The sequence below is a fragment of the Hippopotamus amphibius genome, chromosome 1, assembly GCF_030028045.1.
Source record: "Hippopotamus amphibius kiboko isolate mHipAmp2 chromosome 1, mHipAmp2.hap2, whole genome shotgun sequence".
NCBI lineage: Eukaryota > Metazoa > Chordata > Mammalia > Artiodactyla > Hippopotamidae > Hippopotamus > Hippopotamus amphibius.
In genome coordinates, this window is record NC_080186.1 from 229,465,908 (window position 1) to 229,491,356 (window position 25,449).

Below are 25,449 nucleotides of genomic sequence, written 5' to 3' on the forward strand. Positions count from 1 at the left end.
ATGATATAAATTCTAAATGAAAAAATAATCACAATGAAAATATAAAATAAAATAATCTTAGAATGCATCATTTTGTAATGTGGAAAGCTACCATGGAGTTTAATGAATATGCCTTCATATCAAAGGAGTACAGGTATATAGATGAAAAAAAACCCTCAGGAATTCCACCGCAAGCTGCCCTCACTTGAATACCATGTCTTTGTAAGAGTTTCATGACTTGGCAATCTTCACAGGTTGTCACCATATATGTTCGAGTGAAGCCAAGGACAGAATTTAGTGTTAACTAAACCAAGAGCTCAGGGCACTCAGATTTCTACTATTTTTAGAGAAATATCCATCATTGATTTTCAGTATTGGATCAGCTTTTCTTTTTGGGGTGGTTTGATATAGAGTTAAAATAAGAGGCCCTGGCACTTCATAGACAAACCTCTGTCGTGCATTGTTGAACTAATGACTTTGGGTAAGTTAGTTACCCTCCTATGCCCTCTTCAGTAAGATAGTGTTGATCAAATAACACCTTAAGAGTTATTGCAAGAATTAAATGAAAGAAAATTCAAAACGCCTGGCACACAGTTGTATTTACTATGTGTAAATTTCTGTAAGTTCCTTGTATCAGCTAGTGGCAAGTTTCCTTTACTGGGTGTTTACTCTGTACCAGGCACTCTTCATACACTTCATATCATGGGTATTAACACATTAAATCTTTGCAGCATTCTTATGCAGTAGCTATTATTCTATTTCATACACAAGGAACTAAGCCATAGACCAGTAAAGTACGCAGCTAGTAAGTATCATAGCTAGGGTTCAAAACATGCCTCTGGGTTCCATGCGTACCCTCTTAACTGCTAGACAACATAATCTCTCCCACAATCAGATCATTTCTATGGACCACATCCTGTGGACAATTTCAAAAGCAGTCTCATTTTAACACATTATTTGCCTGACTAAACCATGGTTGGGAGAAACATACAATGCATTCCATAGTCAAGTATAATTCATTTTAATTTATCCATTCTTTCGAATTAGCTGCACCATTGCTCCCTTTCAATTGTGAGAAACTCAGCCTTGCTGGTTCTTACCTAGGCAAGGGCACACTTTTAGGTCTTTGTTCTGGAACCTGTGTGAACCTTATTTCTTATTTGTTTTGCTGCTTATGAATAATTAAATAAATGCTTTCAAGGATTCCAAAGAATCTAAAAAAAAAACAGATTTTGAAAATCCACAGAAAGGTATCTAGGAAAACTTTTATTAAGTTGAGATGTTATCTGCTGTTCTAGGCATGGGTGCTCTTATCAAAACATTTTGCCTGCTTTCAAATTTCCACTCGTTAAAATCTAAGGCCTTATTTGGCTGTCACTTACAGTACTGTGTTTTTCAGAAAAGTTTCTAGCAGCTAGTTTTCAAAAGATTTTGTTAAAAAAGAAAAAGAAAGAAAAAGCAAGCTCTGTAGTCCTCCTGTTGGAAGAATTCGCTTGACCCTCTGCATTATTATAAAGAGAATTGCCAATTTATCTAAACCTCCCCCACCTGGTTAACTTCAGAACTTTACAATTTGTGCTTCCTAAGGCAGTTATTTTCAAGCATGATTTTGTAGCACTGCAGGGTTTTTCAAGTTATTTCAAGGAGGTGGCAAAGACTTCTCAAAACAAAATTAATTTTATTTTCAAAAAGGAGCATGCATGCCATAAATCATTGGAGGGCATTCAGGAGGGTAATTGTAGATGTCAGGAAATTGAACAAATAATGATAGAATATGGGCACCTGTATAGAGGTAGCCAGTTCTGCTTCTACAAGGGAACCCTTTAACATGCACCAAGCAATGGGAGATTTGCAGAATGCCTTTGTTCAGTCTTAGTCCATGTTTAACCACAACTCTCAATGATTTGTTAATAGAATAGTGTTATATTTTCTATTTTAGCTTAGCTGTGTTCGTCACAAAGTGCCCAGTCTCTTTGAGCACCCACATGACATGCCAATTATGAGAAGATTAGCTTGCAAATATTTTACTCCTCGCAAGTGAAGGTTACTTAAAGCAAGAACTAGAACCTAGAATTCTCTGAACTCAGTGAATTTCCCAGTAGAGATCCCATATCATTCTCAGTCATGTCAATTTCTTTATTTGGTCCCTGAAAATCACTTTTCTCTTCTTAGAGCCAGGCATTTAAATATCTTCAGCTTCCAAGCTCTTCTCTGGGTACCTGGGCTACACTTTGTCATGTCAGTTGTTTTGCACTTTATCTACCCTACTCGATTATGAACTCTTAGAGGGCAGGGACAGCATGCGGCCAATCTTTAAATATCCTAGAGCACTGGATATAGTGCCTAGCACAAAATAATGTCAAGTGTTCATTGAATGAAACTAAGTCTTTAGAAAGTGGGAAACCTTTTTCCTTCTTTCTTTTTCTTTCTTTCTTTCTTTCTTGCCATGTCAGTTTACTGCTTACTGTTTTTTTTTTCCCTTTTATCCTGTTATCTGAATTTTTAATTTCTGTAAACCTGAACAGGGTTTATACCTAATGATTGCAGTTTTTTTTTTTCTTTTTGAACAAAACTTGCTTACTTCTTTATTGGATTTGCACATTCTAATTCCTCATCCGGAGTGCATGTCTTTCTTAACTTCCTTTCCATTAATTTTTGATTCTCCCCCTCTTCAAGCTTTACTACAACTCAGCATCCCCTCTTTACTTATGCACACCATTCTCACTGTATTTTTTTGCACCTGATAATTTCACTTTTTAGGTCTTCTGGTGTCTTTTCCTGAGCATAGTGTAGTCCTTTTCATTAAATTATGAACTGAGAGTAAGCATGCATACCTGTTTTCCACAACTCCTGATGTAATTGTCAGGCCCTCAGCCCATTTTACAGAAATTGGCTACTCATTTTAATCATTACCTATGTGGATGTGTCTGTGTGTGTGTGTGTCTACACCAAATTCTCTGATTAAGTCATGGTACATGTGTCTCATTAAATTATTATAGGTACACCATGTGGTGACTCTGTGCTTCTATGAACAGAACATCAGAGTATCCTTTTCTGTAACATTTTTAAGGCAAGAAATTAAAACTTAAGGTGGAACAATGAGAGAAGGAGATGGGAAGAACTTTTGGAATTGACCTAATAGTAATCATAGAAACCAAAAAAATAATTGAATCAGACTATTCTATTCTCCATTTTATCTGGATGCATTTCTGAACTCCTTAAGTTATTATGTTTTAAAATATACATGTGTGTATATGTATTCTTAGATCCTAAGAAATGTGATTCGATTTCAATCCTGAACTGTCTGTAGCATCACTAGGTTGTTGGGAACATCTATAAACAAAGCTTTGGATTCCCTTCCGAATCCATTTCTAATGTTTGTACTTCCGGTGTCCATATAATGAGATTTAATGGGCTGTATCACCTACTTACTTGAATTGTTACAATATGTAAATTCTTCCAGGAGCAAACTAAATAGGCAAGAAATAATTTCTTCTCTTATTTTAAACCTCCTTTGAGTCAGTTTGTTGGAGCTATTCTGATCATAAATAAAAATCTTATATTAAAAACAAGGAAATAACTATGAAAAGCTAGATTTAATTCTTTCATAATTGAATACAAATGTATATACCATAAGCAATAATTGAAACTTTAAAATCACTTTTAATCTCCTTTTGAGAACAGTCTGTTCCTCTGGAGGGTCCTCAGAGAATATGCAAAGCGGTAACAAATGCCATTTGTGGATAGAACTGTGCTGTTCCACGCTTTGAAAGGGCCTTCATTAGCAAGGCTAAAGAACACAACACAACCTGTAGTGTGCTCCGTATGTAGTATTTTGAAACCCTTTGTTTGGTTTCTAACCAGAGAGAAAAAGGAAGGAAGAGAAAGAGTCCATTTTACTCTCTTGGGATTTGTCTTATAGGGTGCATCGCACTGAGCTTAGCAAACAGGGAACTATTTCTCCTTGTCCAGCTCGTGTTTGTGTATTCTCCCCTCATAAAAACCAAGGGACCAGCAATTTCTTTTACGAACGCGGACCGAAGGGAGATAAATAGACCCTGCTGCCGGAGAGGAAAGTCAAGTTCAAAGTTTTTCTTTCCTTTGGATTCAGGAATAGGCAAATGGAAAGACCAGCCAGACAACCAGCAGCAGGCATCTGATGGCTGAGCCCTCCCCCCAGGACTTTTTATGTACATAAGCAGAAGTCACTGGAGCAGCTGCGGCGCATTAGTTCCGACAGTTTAGCAGGCAGCTTTGCAGCGCGGACAACAGCCTCGCCCGCCGCGGCCGCCCTCCGCGCTCCTCGGCCCCGGAGCTCGCGGGGGATCCCTGGCAGGGGATCGGCAGCGGGGAGGTGACGTTCCAGAGGCTTCCGCCGGGGAGCGCGCTCGTCGCCCCTGTTCCCCGCCGCATCTCCGCCGAGAGACGGAGGCAGGCGACCGGATGAACTAGCAGCCCCCGGATCCGACCTGCCTCCCCGGACGTCTCCCCGAGAGTCCGAGCGAGGCCGCCGCTGGAGAGAGGCCAGGGAACCACGCTGCCCTGGGTCCTCGCCAACTGTACAAAGTTGACCGGGAAGATGGCTCAGCAGACAAGCCCGGACACCTTAACCGTCCCCGAAGTGGAGAATCCGCATTGTCCCAACCCCTGGCTGAACGAGGACCTTGTGAAATCCTTGCGGGAAAACCTGTTGCAGCACGAGACGTCCAAGACGGCGAAGAAATCGGTTTCTCCCAAGCTCTCGCCGGTGATTTCGCCGAGGAATTCCCCCAGGCTGCTGCGCAGGATGCTTCTCAGCAGCAACATCCCCAAACAGCGGCGCTTCACCGTGGCCCACACGTGGTAAGGTCCGCACGGGTGGCTAGACGCGGTGGCCTGCTGCCCCGGGGTGAGCGCTGCGCCTCCCGCCTTCCCCTTGAGGGGTAGGGAGGGGAGGTTCCTCGTCTGCACGCCACCCCCGTGATTTATCGGAAGTAATCCACCTTAGTAAATCGCACAGATGTCCAAGTTGGGGCAGGAATCCTTGAGATTGGCAATAGGAGCCTTGGAGGTGGGTGGTTCTCAAAGTTCAATTCCTATTGCGAGTTCCTACAAGAAAACGGGATTCCAGATGCCAAATAAGCATGCAGGTTTTTTTCCTATACCGATGTGGTGGCATTTCTTTGATTTCCTGAGCTAGTAGCCCTGCCAAGTCCTGCAACAGCCTAGGAAAGAAAGGGCCAGAAAGGAGAGGAGGAAAAATCATAGTTTGTTCTCTTTTCTGCATGATCCCCAATTACAGAGATGTGTGTGTGGAGTGTGTGTGTGTGTGTGTGTAATGGTGTGTAGCGATAAAACCCCTCCTAACTACTGACTTTAATATATTTGTAATTTCAACGTGCCTTCTCGATAGGTTTAGCAATGCCATGCAGAAAGTTGCAGGCTGGTACTTGGTAATACTGCTGTGCTCTTTGAATTATTTAACTATTGTGTCAGTATTTTTATTTTCTTTATGAATGTTTTTATCTACTATATAACAGGTGAATTTGTTTTATGTGTGTGGTACCATGTAGGTTTCTAGACAGTTCTTGATATTTTCATGCTCTTGTAAAAACAAATATTAAAATAAATCATTGTATGAGCTTATTATGGTGTTTCTCCCTGAGAAGAGGCAATTCTAGGCTATGGTCAGAGAAAGAGGAGTCTGTGATACACAGTTGGTTAATTTTAGGCAGTAGTAGATTCTATGCACTACCTCCACATTTTGGCAAAATGAATATTAATTATGACGAAGAGAACACCCTAAGAGAAAAAAATGAGTATGTTAGTTGAGAAACTGATTGATTGGTTTTTATACAGCTTTTCCATAGGACAGGAAAGAATATTCTAGGAATGGAAAAAACAAAACAAAACAAAAACAAAAACAAAACCCAGACTCAAGACTTCTAGGAAAGAAGTAGCAAGAAATGGAATCAAAATCTAAACTTAAGCAACATGGCCTTACCCAGGAATGCATTCATATCATAGATGAAAACAGGCAACAAAGGAAATAAAAGGCATGACACCCAAAGAAATGTCTCACCTCAAAACTGTAATTTTTAAACAGCTAGATCTCTTATTTCCCCCAAGATTTTAACTAAGTGGAATGTCTAAGTTTTCTTAGATATAATGCTCCTACCAGGGGAAGGACAAACATTGATTTTTTTCAGTCTTAAAGGAATGATGGAAAAGGTTGACTTCTCTCTGAGGAAGATATTATTGAAAAAAGTTGTCAGAGATAAGCAGTGAATGAAAGGCACAGGTGAACACTTGGAGATGCTCTGAGGGAGAGGGATGGCTTGAGACCAAGCATCAGGTGCAAGAGCAGGAAAGCTGGCTGGAGTTCAGAAAGGGTCAGGGCCAAAATTTTGGTATACAATGTCCCTTTTGGTTGAGATTCCTTTTTAATTATAGTTCCTAAATTGTACCTGTTGCTGAATGGATAAACCTCCACTCAGACACTTGATTTCTATCTGAGTGAAGCAACCTCGAGTTCAGCTGAAGGTTATAGGAACTATTTGGCCATGTTGAGATGTAAGGAAGGCAGGAAATCTCATGAAAACAGGCTTTCTTCTGAAATTTCTGGCACTTCCTTTTCTGATGCTGTTTGGAGAAACTCCAAGAGCATGATTTCTGCTCCTCTTTCATTGTGGTGTATCAGGTCTCCACCAGATGAAGGAGGCTTCAAAAGAGCAATGGAAATGAAAAAGAAAAAATCATGATATCCGTTCTCAGTAACTTAAGGGGAGACAGTATCCCTCATGGGTAAAAGCATCCAGCAATGCAGTTGGAAAGAGTACCTCACATTTTCCTTATTGGTTCAACAAGCCCCAAGACGTTCATAATATCCACAGGCATCTTTCGACAAATATCATTCCATCTGTGCTTTCATTACTTGGACTAAGCATGATCCAGAATTTTTATTCCAAATTGTGCTGATTATATATATATATATTTTGCTCCCTAAACTGCTGCTGCTACCACTGCCACACTCAAATCCTCTCCTCCCTCTAAATTAGATGATCAGCCGTTTAAATACATACTATGTGTGTTCCTGCCTCAGAATGTTGGTTCATATACCTGGAATTCCCTTCCATTTGATATGCATATATTTAATACCTCCTGAGTCCAAAGTGTTTAGCTTGTACCTACTGATTACTAAGTTGAACAAGAGCTAGTCCTTGATTTCAAATTATTTACACTACAGTAGAAAAAAATCATATTGGAAGGCAACTGGTTGAGTCAAGGTAAACATTTTGTTCTACAGCATACGCTCCAAGTCTTAGTGGATGAACACAGTAAATGTTTATTTCTTGCTTCTCCTTCTCATGGGGAGCTAGCCCACCCTGGGTAATTCAGGGACTGGGGGTCCTACCATCTTGTGGTTCCTCTATTGGTTAACATATGGTTTCCAAGTTTGCCAGGCTCAGCTGAGTCAGGCGGAAAGAGCACAGAAGATGGCATTCATGCGTTTTTATGAGGCAGGCCTAGAAGTGCACATATCACTTATCGCAGTATTACCCAGGTGGAACTCAGCTCTGTGGCCATATCTAACTGCAAAGGAGGCTGGGAAACCTATCTCAGCCCTGTTGCTGGGAATAAGGGAAAATCGATCTGGTGAAGAGCCAGCTCACGTCAGTCACAATGCAGTAAGAGCTACTGTTCATCCTTTATACCATAGTTGAATTCGTAGAGGAACATCTATGATGACTGGTCCTTTTGACATCTCTGCACACCTCCTGGATGAGGATCATACAGAGCAATTCTATTTTTTGACAAATCTATTGAAGGGGAAGTCCTCGCTTAGATACAGTTGAAATCTCCTTTCTTGTAATTGTCATCCTTGGTTCCTGTGTCTGCTTTGAAGAGGCTCGGAGTAACCCAGCAGAAAGTGGGGACCCTGTTGTATTCATCTTGGCACACCCATTGATCAATATTGTCAGTGTTATCATGCTTTTTAAAAATTCTTCTCAACTGAACACCCTAAGTTATTTCCCGTTTATATGCTGTATTTATCAGGTTGTTTCTGGTTGTTCTTAACCAGACTTCATTTGGATTTTCACAACCCATTTAAAGAGTAGCTTCCTGAATTGATACAGTACTCCAGGTGCCGTGTGACTCTTGGATAGAGAGCATCTGAGAAGAAAGATTGCTTACGTTTAAATCTTGCCTTCCCGTTTGCTAGTTGGGTGATCTTTGAACAAGTTGCTTAACATAAGCTTGTTTCCCTGTTATCCAGTTTCCTGGGAATAGTAATCATGTCCACCTGGTGGTGCGGTTTTATTAAGTACAATTATGTGTAAATTAAAGTGTTTTGCCTAGGGACAGACACTTAATGAAGGTCATTATAAGCTAATATTTTCTTTATTATATGTCCATCAATCCAGTCTTGCTCAGCCTGAATCTTTAGGCACACGTCTGCAGTTTTACACAGTTACCCTGTCAGTTGTTTGTGGATGGGACAATGTTTTTAGTAATAATTCTGTCCGTAGCTGATGTTCATTGACCACTGGTGTTCGATCTGGAGCTGTGTTGTTAGATTAGGACCCTCTTGTGTTTATGCCTCTTGCCACTTTGTTTTACCATGTTTACGAATATCTAGTACCTTGTAGTCTAGTGATGATAGACCAGACTCTTTTCATCAAAATAGGGAATTCCCTCTGATGTCAACGTGAACGTCAGTGGAATTTCTGGTGAAGAGAACTTTCAGGGTAAGTTTATTTCAGGAAAATCAGCCAGGAAAATCTTTGTATTTTTCAGGGTTTTCCCCCTCACTTTACACTGGATTCTGTGTGTCAAGTGAAGGAAAGTGTTCTAGAGTGTGTAAGAGACACTAGGCAATAGGATTTCTTTGGGCAAGATAGTATCCAGGTAATACTCACGTCTTATCTTTGAAGTTTATGTGTATGCATGTGTGTTTTTAATTATAACATATCCAAAGGTAGAAGAAGCACTTAGTAATGTCCTTAAACAACAAAGTAATTTCTTTAGGTGGATTTTTGAAAGGCGTTTGTCAGGAGACTTTTAGAGAATCTTTAAGATTTGTAGGGAGCTAGATAAGTGTTTTTGGCCATATTTTTTTGTTTATTATAAATTTCTCTTTACAGGACATTGGATATAAAATTGCTCATGTTTAAAAGTAAACATTTGCTTTCTTGAGCCATAATTTCTTCAGCAACTACAGTTGCTTTTATGGTTGTTGTTTAAGAGAGAATACACTATAAATTTTCTTTAAGTTACAGAAGGATAAAGAAACCCTTTATCACCTATAAAGAAGAAATCCAGCCATTTAGAGAGTTTAAAGGACACACACAAACACACACCCACTCACAAACACACCACCACCCACACCTAAGTAGATTTTCAGAGCTATTATTTAGGTATTCTATTTGAGACTCTTTCTCCTTTGTTCCTACTCTCCTACATTTGCCTGACTTAACTTTATCTTTTCTCTGTCCCTTATGGTGAGGATACCCAGGGAAGGGCATAGCTGGTGCTCTCCTAGGAGCTGGGAACCCAGAGGTGGGCTGTGGCTATAGTGTGATAGTAGGAGGTGGGGAGGAAGTTTCCAGGGGAAATTTTCTGGGACGCACAACGGAAAGTAATGCCTGCGGGTTAGGTGGGGCCAATTGGCTGAGCCTTTAGTTGTGTCTCTGGTGTAACTGGTTGTGTGTCTTCCGCAGGAATCTTGGGCACTGCAAGTTAAGGGTGTATGTAACTTTTGAAAAGCATGATTAGCCTTTCCGAAAATCAGAAGACCCCAAGAAGACATTCATCTTAAAGAACTTGTCAATTGCCTTGTAACGTTTAAGAAATTATAAAGTAAAAATATGAAAAATAGTTACTGAGGAAAATGAAGGAAACAATGAAATGACGTGGCAGTTTATTACTCATATGTACTTCCTGTGACCTTTGACGTTTATCTTAAAGAGAAAAGATATTAAGTGTATCTGTACCAGCCGAAGTTATTCTGTCAATACCAGTGGTGAAACTACTTCCAAGCCAAAACACAGTCTTTTTTATAAACTTGGTAGAAATGCTGAATGAGAAGAAAACTAAAAATAGAATCTCAAAGTTCATTAAAATAATTTTCAAATCATAGCTTTAATTTTAAAAGTTATTCTTTAAATAAATTTATTTATATGCAACAAGCTCCTGTGAGGTTAGGTAATTAATTGAGCTTCAGAGCTTCAGCACTTTTTTTTTTTCCCTTAGACAGGAAGCTACCAAAATTGTCCTTCAAGTAGCAGTTTCAGGAAGAAGCTTTATTGCCACAGTGTGGCAAAGTAATGTCATTGTTTTTTTAATGGTTTTGCTTTTGAAAAAATTATGTTTTTAAACTGTGAGGAGTTTAGGGTAGTGGAAACCATGTATTTCCAGCTCTGCAGCCACTCGATATTTGACCTTACTCAACCTTTTTGAATTGTAGACTGTTTATTCATAAGTCATATTGCTATAGAGGCATTTGATATTTACAAGTAAGAAACTGACTAATTAAATTTACAAAGTGATAACAAACTACAGTACATTTAGATAAGTAATTAAAAACAAGTTCCAACTTGCTGTTGTAAGCTAGTGAGGTATATGCCTCATGGGTAAAAACAGGGGGAGAGTGCTTTAATAATTCTGTGACTCATAAAAAGGCTGCAGGGCCTTCAGAATGAAAGCATTGGACACCATCTGGAAGCCATGATTTTGGGTAGGAAATGTGGAAATCTGTAGATAATAATAAAAATTCAAACTTAAAATTTTCTTTTACTGTATCTTCAATTATATACCATCTTAGCAAGTCAATCTTTTCTACTACATATAAAAAACAGAAAAAAATAATTTCATGTTCAATTTTAAGGACATAAATGCTTTTCGGGTATTTCAAATGAAGTATTTTTTTCTCAAAATGAGATCTTGAGTTGATATGAGAAGAAATTGTTTGATTTCATTTTGGACTAAAAACTTTAGGTTCATAATAACATAACTTTATAACCTTAGACTTATTATAACATAGCTAATAATGATTTAGCTCCTGCTTTGTGTCAGATACTTTATGTACATTAATGCTTCAAAACAAACAAGGTTGAATTTAAGTATTATTAGCTGCATTTTACATATGCTGAGACCTGGAGAAATTGGTACATAATCAAGACCATTCAGCTATGCAGTCATGGAATGAGTTGACTTAAAACTTGAACTCTGGTTTGCCTAACTCTCCATCCTGTATTCTTTCAGTGTTACCTTCCTTTGGGCTAAGAATCACATTCACATTTATTTCCCTACCCTGCTTGTATATCCAAGCTGCAACAATGAATATTCAGTGACTTTATAGAATGATGGTTAGTTAACAGAAGGGTAGGAACAGAACCCTTTCTTAGTGTGGAATCTCAGTTTATTTGTTGGCTTGTATGAACATAGACATCGTTTTTTGTTTTTTCCTTTTGTTTTTTGTTTTTTTGACAAAAATATGCGTATGTGTAGGAGAGATATGTCCTTGATGAAGGAAGGTTTTAAGGTCAACAGAAAACATTCTGATTTAGAGTAGTTTTAGACTAAGACTGGCATCAAGACAAAACCAATCAGAGGATAATTTTATTTTCAGTGATTCAGAGAAAAAGGCATGAAAGGCTTGAGCTCTAAAGAGAAAGATCAAGTCAGAAATCTATTAAGGTTTGGTTCCAGAAGAGCCAGCTGGAAATGATGGTCTGCAGGCTCAAGTCACTAAGCAACAGTGCAGCAAACTGCTTGGTAACCAGAGCTGGCCTGACTCACAGGCTAACTGCGAATGACCGGGTGGCCAGACAGGAGGACCACAGCCCATTTGACCTCAAAACACTCTCCTTCTAATTATCCGCCAGCCTTCCTGTTCAATCCCCCCATTTTGGAATGGTCTCTTTGACTTAACAAGGTATCTGCTTTCAGAATGGAAATATCTCTGGGACCAGAAGTAAATGCTATCTGTCTTTCTTCTTTAAAAGGGCATTTCTGAGATTGTTTTCTTTGGACCAGTACATCATAAATAAAATGTAAAGTTTAATGAGAGGAAAGAAAGCGAAAACATTGGGATTAATGGCTTGACGTTGGGTTTTCATGAGCAAATGTGTACAGGGCCAAATTGCCTGACTTCATTTGGTGAGATCTGTCCTTGAACTCTGCGAGCACAGTGTTGCCATTTATTTAACACTTTCCGTCTTATGCTGTCTTTTTCATGTGTGTGTTTTGACTGTGCAGCTGGACTGTAAGTTCCTAAAAAGTAGAAACCCCCACGTGCATCAATCTTTATATCCACTGTGAGGTTCTAAGTGCCACCTGTATAATATGCATTTAGTAAATACTTGTTTAATTGAGAAACATATGCCCTCAATTGCTGTGGCTTTTAGTGCTGAACTCCTGGGGAGACCTATAGCCTTCCAGCCTAGAAGTCCTGCTCATGTTGTGTTTGATTGCCATAGTGGAAAGAAGTTTCAAACTCAATGATTAACCATTTGTTTGGACTTTGCCACCACAACTCTGTGTGTATGAGTGTGTGTTCTGGGTTTACACATACCTAGGCTGGTATGATTTGACTTTAGTGTATATGAATGAATCTGTATATGATGGTGTCACTAATTCCTCAAATATATGCATTTTAATAATTTTTAGTTTATACTTTGAAAATAATTTATACCTGTTGCATTTCTGAAAAAAATATGTAAATATATATATATACATTTTTTTTTTTTTTTTTTTTTTGAGGAAGGGTGATTCCGGAGAATAAGAGTTTATTCTGATAGAAGTCCTAGAGGTATTGGGATTGCCATGCTAGTTCAAGAAAGATTAGTTTTGTTTATTGAGAATACGTTTGAGGAATCACTTAGAACTAGCTTGTTAAACTCTTATGAATAATTCTTATCTCTTAGAATTCATAGTGGTTCAATTATACACAAGACTTAAGCTTACAAAAGAAATGCCAAGATTTTGAGGAGAAATTTGAAAAAAAACAAAAACAAAAACACCCAAAAAGCACCCTGCATAGTTATTTTTTTGGATGAAATTTGGAGACATTTGAACTGGCAGAAACAAAGCACCACTTTTCCAAAGTAGATCTTTGGAATGAGTAAAGTTGAATAACAGAAAAAAATTTGAAGAGATTTAACGTCGACAGGTTAATGTAAATGTTTCATCCATAGTTCATTCCCATTTTTACCTTGCAGTAATTTCAAACCAACCAATTTCCTTTCCATTAGTCTTATGAGAGAGCCCTCTGATCAAATTAGCTATCATTAAAATAAAGCAGCTTCCTCTGTGTATAATTGTTGGTAGGGTACATGGGTATTTCTTTTTCATTTTCTTATATAGCTGTTTTCACATTTATATTTACAAATGGTGAGTGTGTATTGCTGACCTTTTCAAGAAAGCAGGTTTCTGCATAATAAGCTTATTTGAATGATCATTTCTGCTTGTTTACCTTCTTTAGGTTTATAGTATTTGTTTTACTTCGCAGTATGATTTTTTTTATGACTTTCTATTGAGCAGGTGCCAAATAGAACAGTGTATGATTTATGGGTAGTAATAACTAAAACATATGAATTGGAGGCGGATGACGCACAAGGCAGAGGGCTACAGCTTGCCTCTGAATAGAGCCGGGCCTCTTTAATAAAGGCCTCTTACAACAACAATAACAGTGTCAGTAACGCTGTGCTTATTCCTGTATCACCTTCCCAGTTTAAGGTACATCTGTGGGTCATTTGTACAGGGTAGTATTTAATTTTTTTAGTGGGTTTATATTTTTATTTAAAGGTCTATATGTTTAAAAATGAAGCTTCATATCCTTACTACAGTGTCATTTATCATACACAGAATTGGACAAAAATACAATGAAAAAAGGCTAAATACCTAGGATCGAGTTTAAGTAGATACTGTGACCTGCTAGAGGGCCTGAGCCTGAGGTCTGCTCTCTCTTTGTTTAAAATGGCAGTTAGTTAGTAATGTAGAGATGTGAGAGAGGGATTAAGTCCTTCTCCTTGAGGTAATAAGAATGACTGAAAGGGATTTGGAAAGGAAATAACCTTCTCATTATTGAATTCAACATTTTAAATTCAGTAAATGTCATTCCCAATGCCTAAAACCATCTTGGTGCATCAGATCCTCTAATATATCAACCCAGTGGTCCTGAACCACTGATACTTCCACTGTTGGAAGAAGGACATTGGTTTTTGTAGGGGTTCTTTGGGTCTGAATCCCTTAGTTGGAGGTAAACACACTGAACTTGGATTGGGTAATTCCATTTCCTAAGCAGAAAGTCAGGTGTTGGTACCTTGTTTTTACCACCCTATAATTATTAATTTGTAGCTGCCTGGTAGCTACAGATATGCAAAGAAGCAGAGAACTGCTCTTTAGAAAAATACTGTACCTGCTAATGGCAATTTCCAAGTTCTACTTCCAAAGAGCGTAAACATGGTCTTTTCTAAAACAGTGAGGATCTCCATGCAAATAGGTGAAAGCCGAGGTAAGCTAGGAGCCCAATTTTTCTGCACATCTGTAATCTTATGGAGAACTTACTTCCAGACTAGAACATCCACATGGGACCAGCTACATAATTTTCAGCGTCCAGTATAAGATGAAAATGCAGGAGCACTTGTTCAAAAGAGTATTAAGAATTTTATGAAGGCAACAGCAGACCATTCAGTCTCACACAGAGCGCTTCTGAGAGTGAGGCTTTGCACAACTGCCCAGGTCACACCTAGGAAGAGCTCTTCACCCACAGCAAATCTGAGAGGAGGCCCAGTTAGGAGCTGGATTTGGTCTACTGGCTGTAGTTTGCCAATGCCTGGTGTATAGGAAAGAATTCATACTTTTCAACTTGGTGTTTAAGTCTCTCTCACCAGCTGCAGACCCATCTCCACAACCTTCTCTGGTATTATTTCCTACAGATGCTTCACAGTCATTCATTCTGGAGCTGAATCCAGGACAGGGGTTTTCAACCTCGACGGGCCAGGGCAGTGCTTTGTCATGGGGACTGTGCTGTGCGTGGTAGGCTGTGAGGAACATCTCTGGCCACTACACACTAGATGTCAGTCACATCCATCCTGTAGTGAAAATCCAAAATGTCTCCAAACATGGCCAAATGTCCACTGAGGGCAAAATTGTCCCTAGTTGAGAACCACTGATCTAGAGGGTAAGCTTCCGCTTGATTCGTCAGTGTATTCCTAACACCTAGCGCAGCCTTGTGACACAGAAAGAGGTCCCCAAATGTACCATCTGGTCCAACTCTGCTCCTCACTTACTGTGAGATCCCAGGGGTAACATTTAAATTCTACAGGCTGCAATTAAGTACATCCATAAAATGGAACTATTGGTAATTCATTGCTTACTTCACAGAAGTATTTAAAAATGCAAACGATATACTTAGACGTTTTGAAAAGATTTAAGTGCTATTCAAATAGCATGTAAAAAGAGTCATGGAGGACCTCTGAGGATGATCTGAACCTATTGAAATCTAGAAGCTGAATTCACCTCTTACTGTATGTACTCTATAATTGCTCTATGGGATGCTCTTGGGGCGTTACTGTCTTTGCTCTCAAGGACTGTGATCAGATGGGGATAAAATACAATTACGCAAATAACCATAAGGCGGCAGCTGCCATAACTAAGTAGAAAGAGTGGTGGAGTTTATAGGAAAGAAGAGATTGTTTCTGATGGTGGGAATCACATAAGACTTGAGATGGAGTATGAGATACAGCAGCTGAAAAGAAGGCCCGTACTGAGCTTTTTCTTAGATTATGTTATTTAATATTCATGGCAACTTAATTAGGTTTAGGTTTAATTATCATATTTTACAAAGAGAAAAATGGAGCCTAGAAAAGAATTTGATATGAACGTAAAGCATAGAGGATTTCAGTGGGGAGAGAACTGGAGTGTGGAAGGACAGGAAGTGGTAGGAGGTAAGTTCTTTTCACCAAAGGAACGACATGAACCAATATGGGGATTACATGGGGTTTAGGTGAGACTGGATACAGCATGGAGTGTCTCTACAGAAGGTGACCCTAAAGGTAAGCTGGAATCAGGTTTCAAAAGTCAGCTAACATTCTCTCTCTCTCTCTCTCACACACACACACACACACCATGGACTTATATGCGTAAGTGAAACACGATCAACTTTATCTTTCTTAACAGCTTTACTCCAAAGAAAAGGAAGTGACATTTTGAGTTATTACCCCATGCTAAGCTTGCTAAACCACAAGTGTGTTCACTCAATGGTTGGAATGTGGGATTTAATCCAGTTAGACCAATCTATACCATCTTTAAGCTAGCTAATGCCTTCTGCTTCTAAGATGATCCTTCAGAAATAGCCGAAAACACAGTTGTATTTCTCTTCAAATGAGATGTGTTAATTCCACTGGTTAATTCTACAGGTGGCACTTGTGTCTGAGGCATAGGACAGAGATGTTATTTATGTGAGGACTGTGTCTGCCTTTTCATTAAATGTCATGATAATATGCTTAAAACACATCTGGCAGTTCTGATGGACTGTACACAGAACACCAATTTGCTCTTAAGGTATTGATACTTTATTTCAAGACTGGCTCCCCAGGGTAAGAGTCAGGAGCTAAATACCCTGTTATCCTTTCATCTATTCAAATGATAATTTCTCAATGTCTACGCTGTATCTGTCACTCTGCTGAGGATGTAACACTGTAAGCAAAAGAGACAAAGTCCTGCCCCCATGGAACATATATTCTAAAGGAGAAGAAGACAGTATATAGATAAATATTCCAGTAGGTCAGGGAATTAACAAGTACAATAAAGAAGAATGAAAGCAGGGATAGCGGATAGGGTATTATATACCTTTTGGAGGAGGACTCTCTATAAGGTGACATTTGAATAGAGGTCTGAAGGTGACTGATTACCTTGGAGAAGAGCATTTCAGGCAGAAGAAATAAGTGCAAGGTCTGAGGGATGATGTGATTGGTGTGTTTGAGGAAGGGGGATGTTATAGAAGGTCTGAGACATAGGAGTCAGGTCATATAGTGTTTTGAGGCTGTAGTAGGATTGCAGATTTTTCTTGGTGATGACTATGATGATTTAAAGGAAGAAGTGTTAGCAGTGGGAGTGTCTGCCTCAGGGAGAAACATAGGCTGTCTTAAGTTTTGAAAAAATTGTTCAGGCCTCTGTGTAGAAAATACAGATGCGGGGCAAAGGAGGAAACAGGGAGACCCATTCAGACACTGTCGCAATAATCCAGGTGGGATATAATGGTGGTTCACAGGAGAGTAGTAAAAGGAAAGATAATTAAGAAATGGTCACAATTCTCTCTGGAAGCAGTAGAGGAGAGTAAGAAGGATACTCACTTCTCCTTTAGAGGAGCTGGTACAAAAACATGGAGGGAAAGTAGCCACTACGTGAGAAGGCTGAAATAAACCAGCATCCTCAATGGGCAGCCATTAGTGTCAGAGCAAGAATGTGCAAACTCACAATGGAGAGTTTGGACGGGGGGCTGGGGGTGGGCTGGGGACTTAAATCAGATTAGGGAATTCACAGAGCCAGCTGGGGATGAGACTCTCGTGATGAACAATGACCTGGCAGTCTTGGGCTTCTTGTGGTGATGATTGTGTGTCGAAGACAAGGATCTCATTTGAAGCCATGCAGTTAGCCAAGTACAACTCTTGGGCTGGGATGGCCAGTCTCTTGGGTCTATTTATGTTAATTCATCCCAGGCATCCTAAGTTAGCTGCAGTGCATTGATAGAAATGAAGGAGAGAGGCAATGAGAACCGTCTGGCCAGGTCTGCCAACATTTCTGTCTCGTAAAGCCATGTTCTTCCCACCTCTTTACCATACATTCATGCTCCAGGGATGAGAGGTGACAGAAGATGCAGAAAGGGGATTGGGAAATCGCTAGTTTCCAGATGTATGGCCCTAGGGCAGATTTTCTAACATGAAATTACCATTTTCTTCCCTGCATTGGATACAAAATCTTGTTCTTAAGCATGATGTTAAAATTAGGTAATGAAGAACTGGAAAAAATATTTCTGAAAAAATATGTTTTACTTGCCACAGTGATTTATACCTATAGTTATTACAATGATACTGCTTTTAGTAAATAAATAGGTTTTATGTGTAGGCATACATTATTTTTATTTATTTATTTTTGTTATTTATTTGCTTATGTACTTATTTATTTATTAAGCTGCGTTGGGTCTCTGTTGCTGTGCACGGGCTTCTCATTGCGGTGGCTTGGGCTGTTGCAGAGCACGGGCTCTAGAGCGCAGGCTCAGTAGGTGTGGCGCTCGGGCTTAGTTGCTCTGCGGCATGTGGGATCTTCCTGGACCAGGGCTTGAACCCGTGACCCCTGCATTGGCAGGTGGATTCTTAACCACTGCGCCACCAGGGAAGTCCCATAAATTATTTTTTAAAGAGAGCAAGACCATACCGTATTTTAACATTTATTCAAGGGGTGTTTTCATGATGCTACTTGTAAACAAAACAAATATGAAAATGGGTAGAACATAGCTTTCTCTTTGGAGTTTGAATTGTTGGTTCGTATTGCCTGCCTGCAAATGGGTATTAGGTGAACCTGGCTGTTATTAGGAAATACAATCTTCTGTGTCTTAGGAGGTTGACCTGCAAAACAGCATGTGCAAACTTTTTTTTTTTTTTTTTTTTTGCCCGAAGAAAAAGGGCGAGCCTGGCACCTTTTCACCTATAAGGATTATGTTGCTTTTGCTGTGATTGATTGGTTGGCTTCTCTTCCAGAAACACTCCTGGTATGTGTTTTATGTTCTGACAGAGCCATGGCTTTGCTGTTCAGCACGTCACCCTAGTGAAGATGTGGGCAGGTTTTTGTGCCCTGGCTGTTGTAGCCTGGGAAGCATATTTCAACACATCATCCAGAATTGGCTAGAACATGCCTGTCACTCCCAGCTGATTCTGATGACGCTCTTGCCAATGCAGATTTACATCAACATGATTCTTTACTGGAAAAAAGCTAGTTCAGAATATACAGGGTGGCCCGTTTAAAAGAGGCATAGCGTCAGTTTGAAGAGAACTGTATTATAAGGGAAGCTGCATAAGAAATACGCTGTCAATAAATGCTCCACAGGGCACAGAATTATAAACAGCATCACTCAAGATTTTCCCTTTAGAAATTGTATGTTACTCCAAGTTTTGGAGAGTGCCTTATCCTGCAAAGGAGAACCCTTCTATTCTAGACTTTCCTTCTCAGCATGCAGAGTTTCTAGGCTCTTCCTTCCCTATCTATGTCATCCTAAACTTGAAAGTATGAGATGCAGTATGATGTGACAGCATTGCTTTTGTACCTGCCCCAAATTCACTTTGTCAGTTCAGTGGATAAGTAGACTTTTCTCTTAGCATGAAACCCTTTGGCATATGTCTATCTTGTTTTCTGACGCATCTTCAATATCCTAAAGAATGTTTGGGATAGGCATATTACTCAGATGCGTGGGTCTATAGACAGGAAACCAGGCACTCAAAATAAAACCTGTTACCATAGCTATTCAGAAAAAAACACAAAACTGTCTTTGCTGTACAAAAGAAAAATTCAGCATCAGTGGCACATGACCTGTGATTACTGTTATTATGACCCTACACTACTCACCCTTCGTTTTCGTCATCCTCAGTCTATTCCAAGTCATTATAGTAATGGATGCAACTGAATGGGTTTGCAATTTTACCCCTTTTCTCAAGACAACCAGCAGGGTTTTCAATAACACATGCTTTGATCTGTCTGCTTTTAAATCCCTTAAGCAGGGCAGCTCTCGACAGCTTCCTCTCAGATTTTACAATCCTAATAGACCTCGTCATGAGTTCTATATTTATGCTCGTTGAGACACGTCAAAGTCAGGCTTTATACCAGGGGCCACGTGGAAAGTTAAGGTCATCGGCTTCTTGTTGTAGCCTCGGGGTTACTGTCGTGGCTAGTAGTAATGAAGATTGACCTTGTAAAGGGATCAAAAGTTGTGGGCTGTAATATAGGAATATTAGAAAGTGTTCTGCCATGTTGTTTCTTCTGCTGTATTTTGGCCGGAATTAATATTATGGTCACAATTAACTGCAAAATGTTCCATGCAGTCTGTATTATAGTACAGAGGGAAAGAAAAGAGGTAGAAGTAAGAGTCTTCCCCTGTGAATTAACATGAAATCTACACTTAATGCAGTAGAGCGGAGAGATGAGTTGAAAAGTCAGTGAGATTGGTGGCAATTTGAAGAGGCATAAAAGGGAATCACAAAAGAAAAAAGTTGGCAGTGCTTTTCAAACATTGTCCATGAGAGAGGAACTGTTGGTTAATAGACTGACATTACACATTCAAATTACATTAATGATCTTACTAATAAATAGCCTTCTCTATCTATCTGTCTAATCTATCATCTGTTTATCTATATCTTTGTTCTGGTTCTGTGTTCACTAAGCAGTCTTCTGATTACAGTCTTCATCGTTCTATTGGACTTTCTACTGAGAAGAAAAGTACTGGGTCAGATGGTCGAAGCATTGTAATCAAGGCAGTGATCGTAGTGCTCGATAAAAAGAAATTAATTGGCATGTGGAGTCAGTTCAGCAGTCCATGAGCTTGTGTGATGTGGGTTTGCTTCTGAGAGAAGAGGCTGCTCTCACGTGCTGAGAGATTCCAGTTTCTGAATCTGCATAACTCAGTGGCAGATTCTAATTTTAGTAATTTCTCCAGGGTATCGCCAATCTCCAGGTCTTTTGAGAGAACAGTCTGCCAGCCTTCTCAGGCGAAACTCTTTTCCACTGCCGTGCCCTGAACACTTTCACTAGAAACCATGGCAGCACTAAATATGCATTTTAAAGCTGTAGACAGTGAGAATGAGGAAAAGGTGCATTGTTTCATTTCCTTTTTCTCAGTCCTCCGTGGCAGCTGTTTAGTGAGACAATCATGACTTATGCTTTGAAATTCATTTTTTTTTGATACATCTAACAATTAGCACAGGATTAGTTGGTTATCTGTTGTTTTTATGATGATGCAGTATCTAAAAGAACGTGGTCAGCTGTTCTGGAAAACATGTTCAGTACTCAGATGCAGTGTTAGGAATTTTCTGGACCCTTCCCCCCGCCCCCCCCCCCCCCCCCCCCGCCTTTTACTCTTCTTAGATCCAGTAGCCTAGAGGGCTCCCTGCAATATTCTAGCTTTCACTCCAGAAAGTTTTACCTTCTAGGGAGTCTTCACATGTATTTTGAAGACAGAAGAGCTCTGTGTGACCCAAGTTGCACGGATCTCAAGTTGTAGAATTACAGATTTGTGGGACAGGGTTCAGATCAACCACATTAACAATTGTAGCACTGTTAACAGAAGGGACTGTTTCTCGTAAGCACTGTGATATCTTTTCAACAGTATTTACAATGTCATGGTGGCATATTGACTGTTAAGACTATGACAAAAAAGGATGAGAGGAAGTGATGTAAAAGTGAGAGTTAGTGTTGAAACAAATTGAAACATTTGTTCTCAGATAAATGTCATCCAGGGAAGGGCATCTGAATTTGTTTCCTAGGGCTGCCATCACAGATTACCACAAATTTAGTGGCTTAATGCAACTCAGATTTATTCACTCACAGTTCTCAAGACCAGAAGTCCAAAATCAATGTATTGGCAGGGCTACACTCTGTACAGAGGCTCTAGGGGAGAATCCGTTCCATTCCTCATCTGGCTTCTGGTGGTTACCAGCTTCCTTGGCTTGTGGCTGCATCACTCCATCTCTTCCTCTGTCTTTATATACCTTCTCAGTGTCAGTCTTCCCTTCTGTGTGTCTCTTATAAAGATGTTTATCATTGGACTTAGGGCTCTCCTGGATAATCTAGAATGATGTTCTCATCTCAGCATCCTTAATTTAGTACATCTAGAACCATTCCCAGGTTCTGGAGTTTAGGATGTAGACATATCTTTTTTTTTTTTTGGAGCCACCATTCAGCCCATTACAGTGTCTAAAGTTATGCTTTGTTGTGAGAGTCCCTGGGAAAGCCACGCACGTAGCATGAGGTCTGGGCCACACCCATATGGGCAGTGCTTTCTGACTGTTCCAGCAGCTCTTAAGGACTCCAATCTGACTAGCTAAGGCAACAGGGTTTCTTAGGGCAAGAAGCCAAGAACAGTAGGATTCCTTTTAAGTGGACAGTTGCTATCCAGTCCTATTGACTGTCTTGGTGTTTCTTCTCCCATCCAAGTACTAACCAGGCCCGACCCTGCTTAGCTTCCGAGATCAGATGAGATCGGGCGCGTTCAGGGTGGTATGGCCGTAGACGATGTTTCTTCTCAAAGGCTCAGGAAAGGGATGGGAGAAAGTGAAATGGGGAAACGTTATTTATTTTATATCCTTTGCATATAGAGCTCCCTTGAAAGGAAGAAAGGAAAACTGCGGGCATAATGAGTTCAGAAAGGAGAGAATGATGGGTGTTTTTCCAATAGTTTATGAATGTTTGGTCCTGATCTCAGTGACTACAATTAGCATTTTAAAACCGTAAATGTCATACACATTTGTGGTAAAAATCCCTACAAAAGGTGATGGTATGTGAGCCCCCTTATGCCCTTCCTCAGCCCTCTCTGCTTTCCATTTGCTTTCACCAGAGTAACTACTATTAACATTGTCTGGTGTAACCTCCCAGAAGTGTTTTAATTATATTAAGTACATTTAATAAAAATACTGATAACATTTATTAAGTAATTTCCGTGTACTGTATTAAACACAGTGCTAGGTGTTTTCAGGGATTACTTCGTTTAATTCTCGCTACAAACCTAAATGTATCGATAAGATATGTTTTTACCAAGTGAAATCATTGGTCGAAAGATATTTTAAATATTAAAAGGTATTGGCAAATTTACTTCTAAAAGTGCTTCATCATCTTACACACCTACAAACAGTATGCCAGAGGACCTGTTAATTTCTTTGTATCACTCTCACTGTCACTGGATATGATCCACTTTTTTCATCACTCTTATGGATAAAATATAATATCATTTATTATTTACTATTCTGTTTTACGAGTGAATTTAACATCTTTTCATTGTGTATTTGCTGTTTCTTAGTCCACTGCCAGTTAATATATTTCATCATTAAAAAAAATTGGGATAATAACCATGTTGTCAATTGATTTGTAATAACTGAGTATATTTAGGAAATTTTAACTGTTAAAACTGTTTTGAATATTTTTCTCAGTCTTTTTTTCCTTTTACTGTACAGTTCTTAAAAAGTCATATAAACATTCTAATTTTTTATTGTAGTAAAAAACATAACATTTATCATTTTAACTATTTTTAAGGGTACATTCGGTAGTGTTAAACATATTCATATTGCTGGGGAATAGATCTCCAGAACTATTTTGCCTTGCAAAACTGAAACTCTATACCCGTTAAACGATAACTATCCTTTCCTCCTCCTCCCAATCCCTGGAAACCACTGTTCTGCTTTCTATGAATTTGAGTGCATTAGATATCTAAGTGAGATCATACAATACTTGTCTTTTTGTCACTGATTTATCCTGCTTAGCATAATGTCTTCAAAGTTCACTCGTGATGTAGCATGTGACAGGTTTCCTTCATTTTTAAGACTGAATAATATTTCCTTGTATGTAGATGCCACACTTTGCTTATCTGTTTGACTGGCAGTGAATATTTGGGCTGCTTCCATCTGTTGGCTGTTATAAATAGTACAGCCATGAAAGACCCTGATTCAGTTCCTTTGGCTACATATCCACAAGTGGGATTGTAGGTCATGTGGTAGTTCTATCCTTAATTTTTTGAAGACTCTTCACCCTGTTTTCCATGGAACCTGGACCATTTCACAATCCTACCCACAGTGCACAAGAGTTTCAATTTATCCACGTCTTCATCAATACTTATTTCTTTTATGTCACCATTCTAATGCATGTGAAATTATATCTCATTATGGTTTTATTGCATTTCTCTTATGATTAGTGATATTGAGCATTTTTTCATATGCTTGTTGGATTTTTTTTTCATCTTTGAAAAAAAGGCTGTTTGCCCAGTTTTTAATTGGGTTACTTGATTTTTTGCCTCTAAAATTTTTTTCAATACAGCAAGGTTTAGCAAATTTTCCTCCATGTGCTGCTTTTGTAACATGTTTAAGGAGTGTGCCATTCCATTTTAAAATCATCACATTGTTTTTCACCTTACTTTTATCCTAGTTCTTTTAAAGTTTCTCTTTTTATATTCAATTTTTGATACATCTTCATTTGTTTTGCTATGAGGAATAAGGAAAGAGTCCAGCTATTTTGGACCATTTCCCCAACCCCAACTTATAAAATAATCACTGATCACATATTAACTTGTAAGATTTGGACATTTTAAGTGGGCTTTCTTATCAGGTACCACGTTTGCCACACCTACAACTGTAATGATTGTGCTCAGTGCAATTGTATCTTGCTGGATTTTGTTTGCACTTTAATATAGGTTAAACATTGGATTTGTTAGCTATTAATATAGGTTAAATTGGGAAGATGGGCTTAAAAACACTTTATTATTCCCTTTCTTGAGCCCTATTTCCTTTCAAAATAAATATTAACTATGTTTCCCAATAACATACCTTTTGGGGGGGGGAGTAAAAAAGGAGAAATGTTTTCAGTGATACAGGAGGCCAGTGTGATAGAATGACTTTTACATTGTAGAATGATTCTTCTTTCAAATGTGAGATGATGACAGAGTTTCTACAAAAGAAGAAGAGATGTCTATTTCAGGATATCTGTCCTAATGTACTTCTTGGGATAAATTTAGGATCCTGACACATCCACCCCTGGGAGGAAGATGTCAAACGCTTGTGACTACGTGAAATCATACTTACACTCTTAAGGTACAGATAAAAGAATAAGAGTTCTGGAATTGGGTTATTCAAGGCCTGGCTTTACTATAAATTAGTGTAAGATGGAATAAGTCTCCTTATTCTTCTAAGCACTGGTTTTCTAATTTGCTAAATAGGGTTACATAACACACATGGAAAGTTTGAAAAGGTTGTTTAAGCAATTAAATGTTAATCTGTAGGATTTGTACTTTATATAACATGACATGCTAAGAAGCTGATGCTGATAATTATCAGAAATAACAACAATAATTACGGTGAGAGAAGATCCTGCTGGTGCAACACAGTCTTTCAAGCAGTCCATTTCCAGCCAGATATGCACTCCTGAGACAGCAGGGCTAGGCTCCTAATCCCTACATTGTATGATGACCCATTATATTTATGAATTCATTTGAAGCATTAAAACCTGAAAAGTTACTAGTAAACTATTAAACTTAGATGACATACTGTTAGAAAAAATTTCCCTAGCCAGCTTTTTCTTCTTCTAGTCTCCTCTTCATTACACTGACCATGGAGGTTTTATTAACTGCTCAAAGTATGTAATTTCAGGTTGCTTGAAAAGAAAGAAACTGGGTGTGTAAAGATAGTTTTTTTGGGGGGGGGGAGGGGAGCTGTAGTTAGTCACTTTTATGTGATGCTT

General features: G+C 39.0%; 1 protein-coding gene across 1 annotated transcript in view; it reads left to right on the plus strand.

Annotated features, from left to right (window-relative positions):
- The first annotated feature begins 3,734 nt into the window (after nucleotides 1-3,734).
- Nucleotides 3,735-25,449, plus strand: part of PDE4D (phosphodiesterase 4D) — a 688,956-nt gene continuing 667,241 nt past the window's right edge. The window contains exon 1 of the mRNA XM_057743087.1: nucleotides 3,735-4,821. Within this exon, the coding sequence (XP_057599070.1) occupies nucleotides 4,559-4,821 (263 nt within the window). The 5' untranslated portion in view covers nucleotides 3,735-4,558. The remainder of the gene's footprint in view (nucleotides 4,822-25,449) is intronic.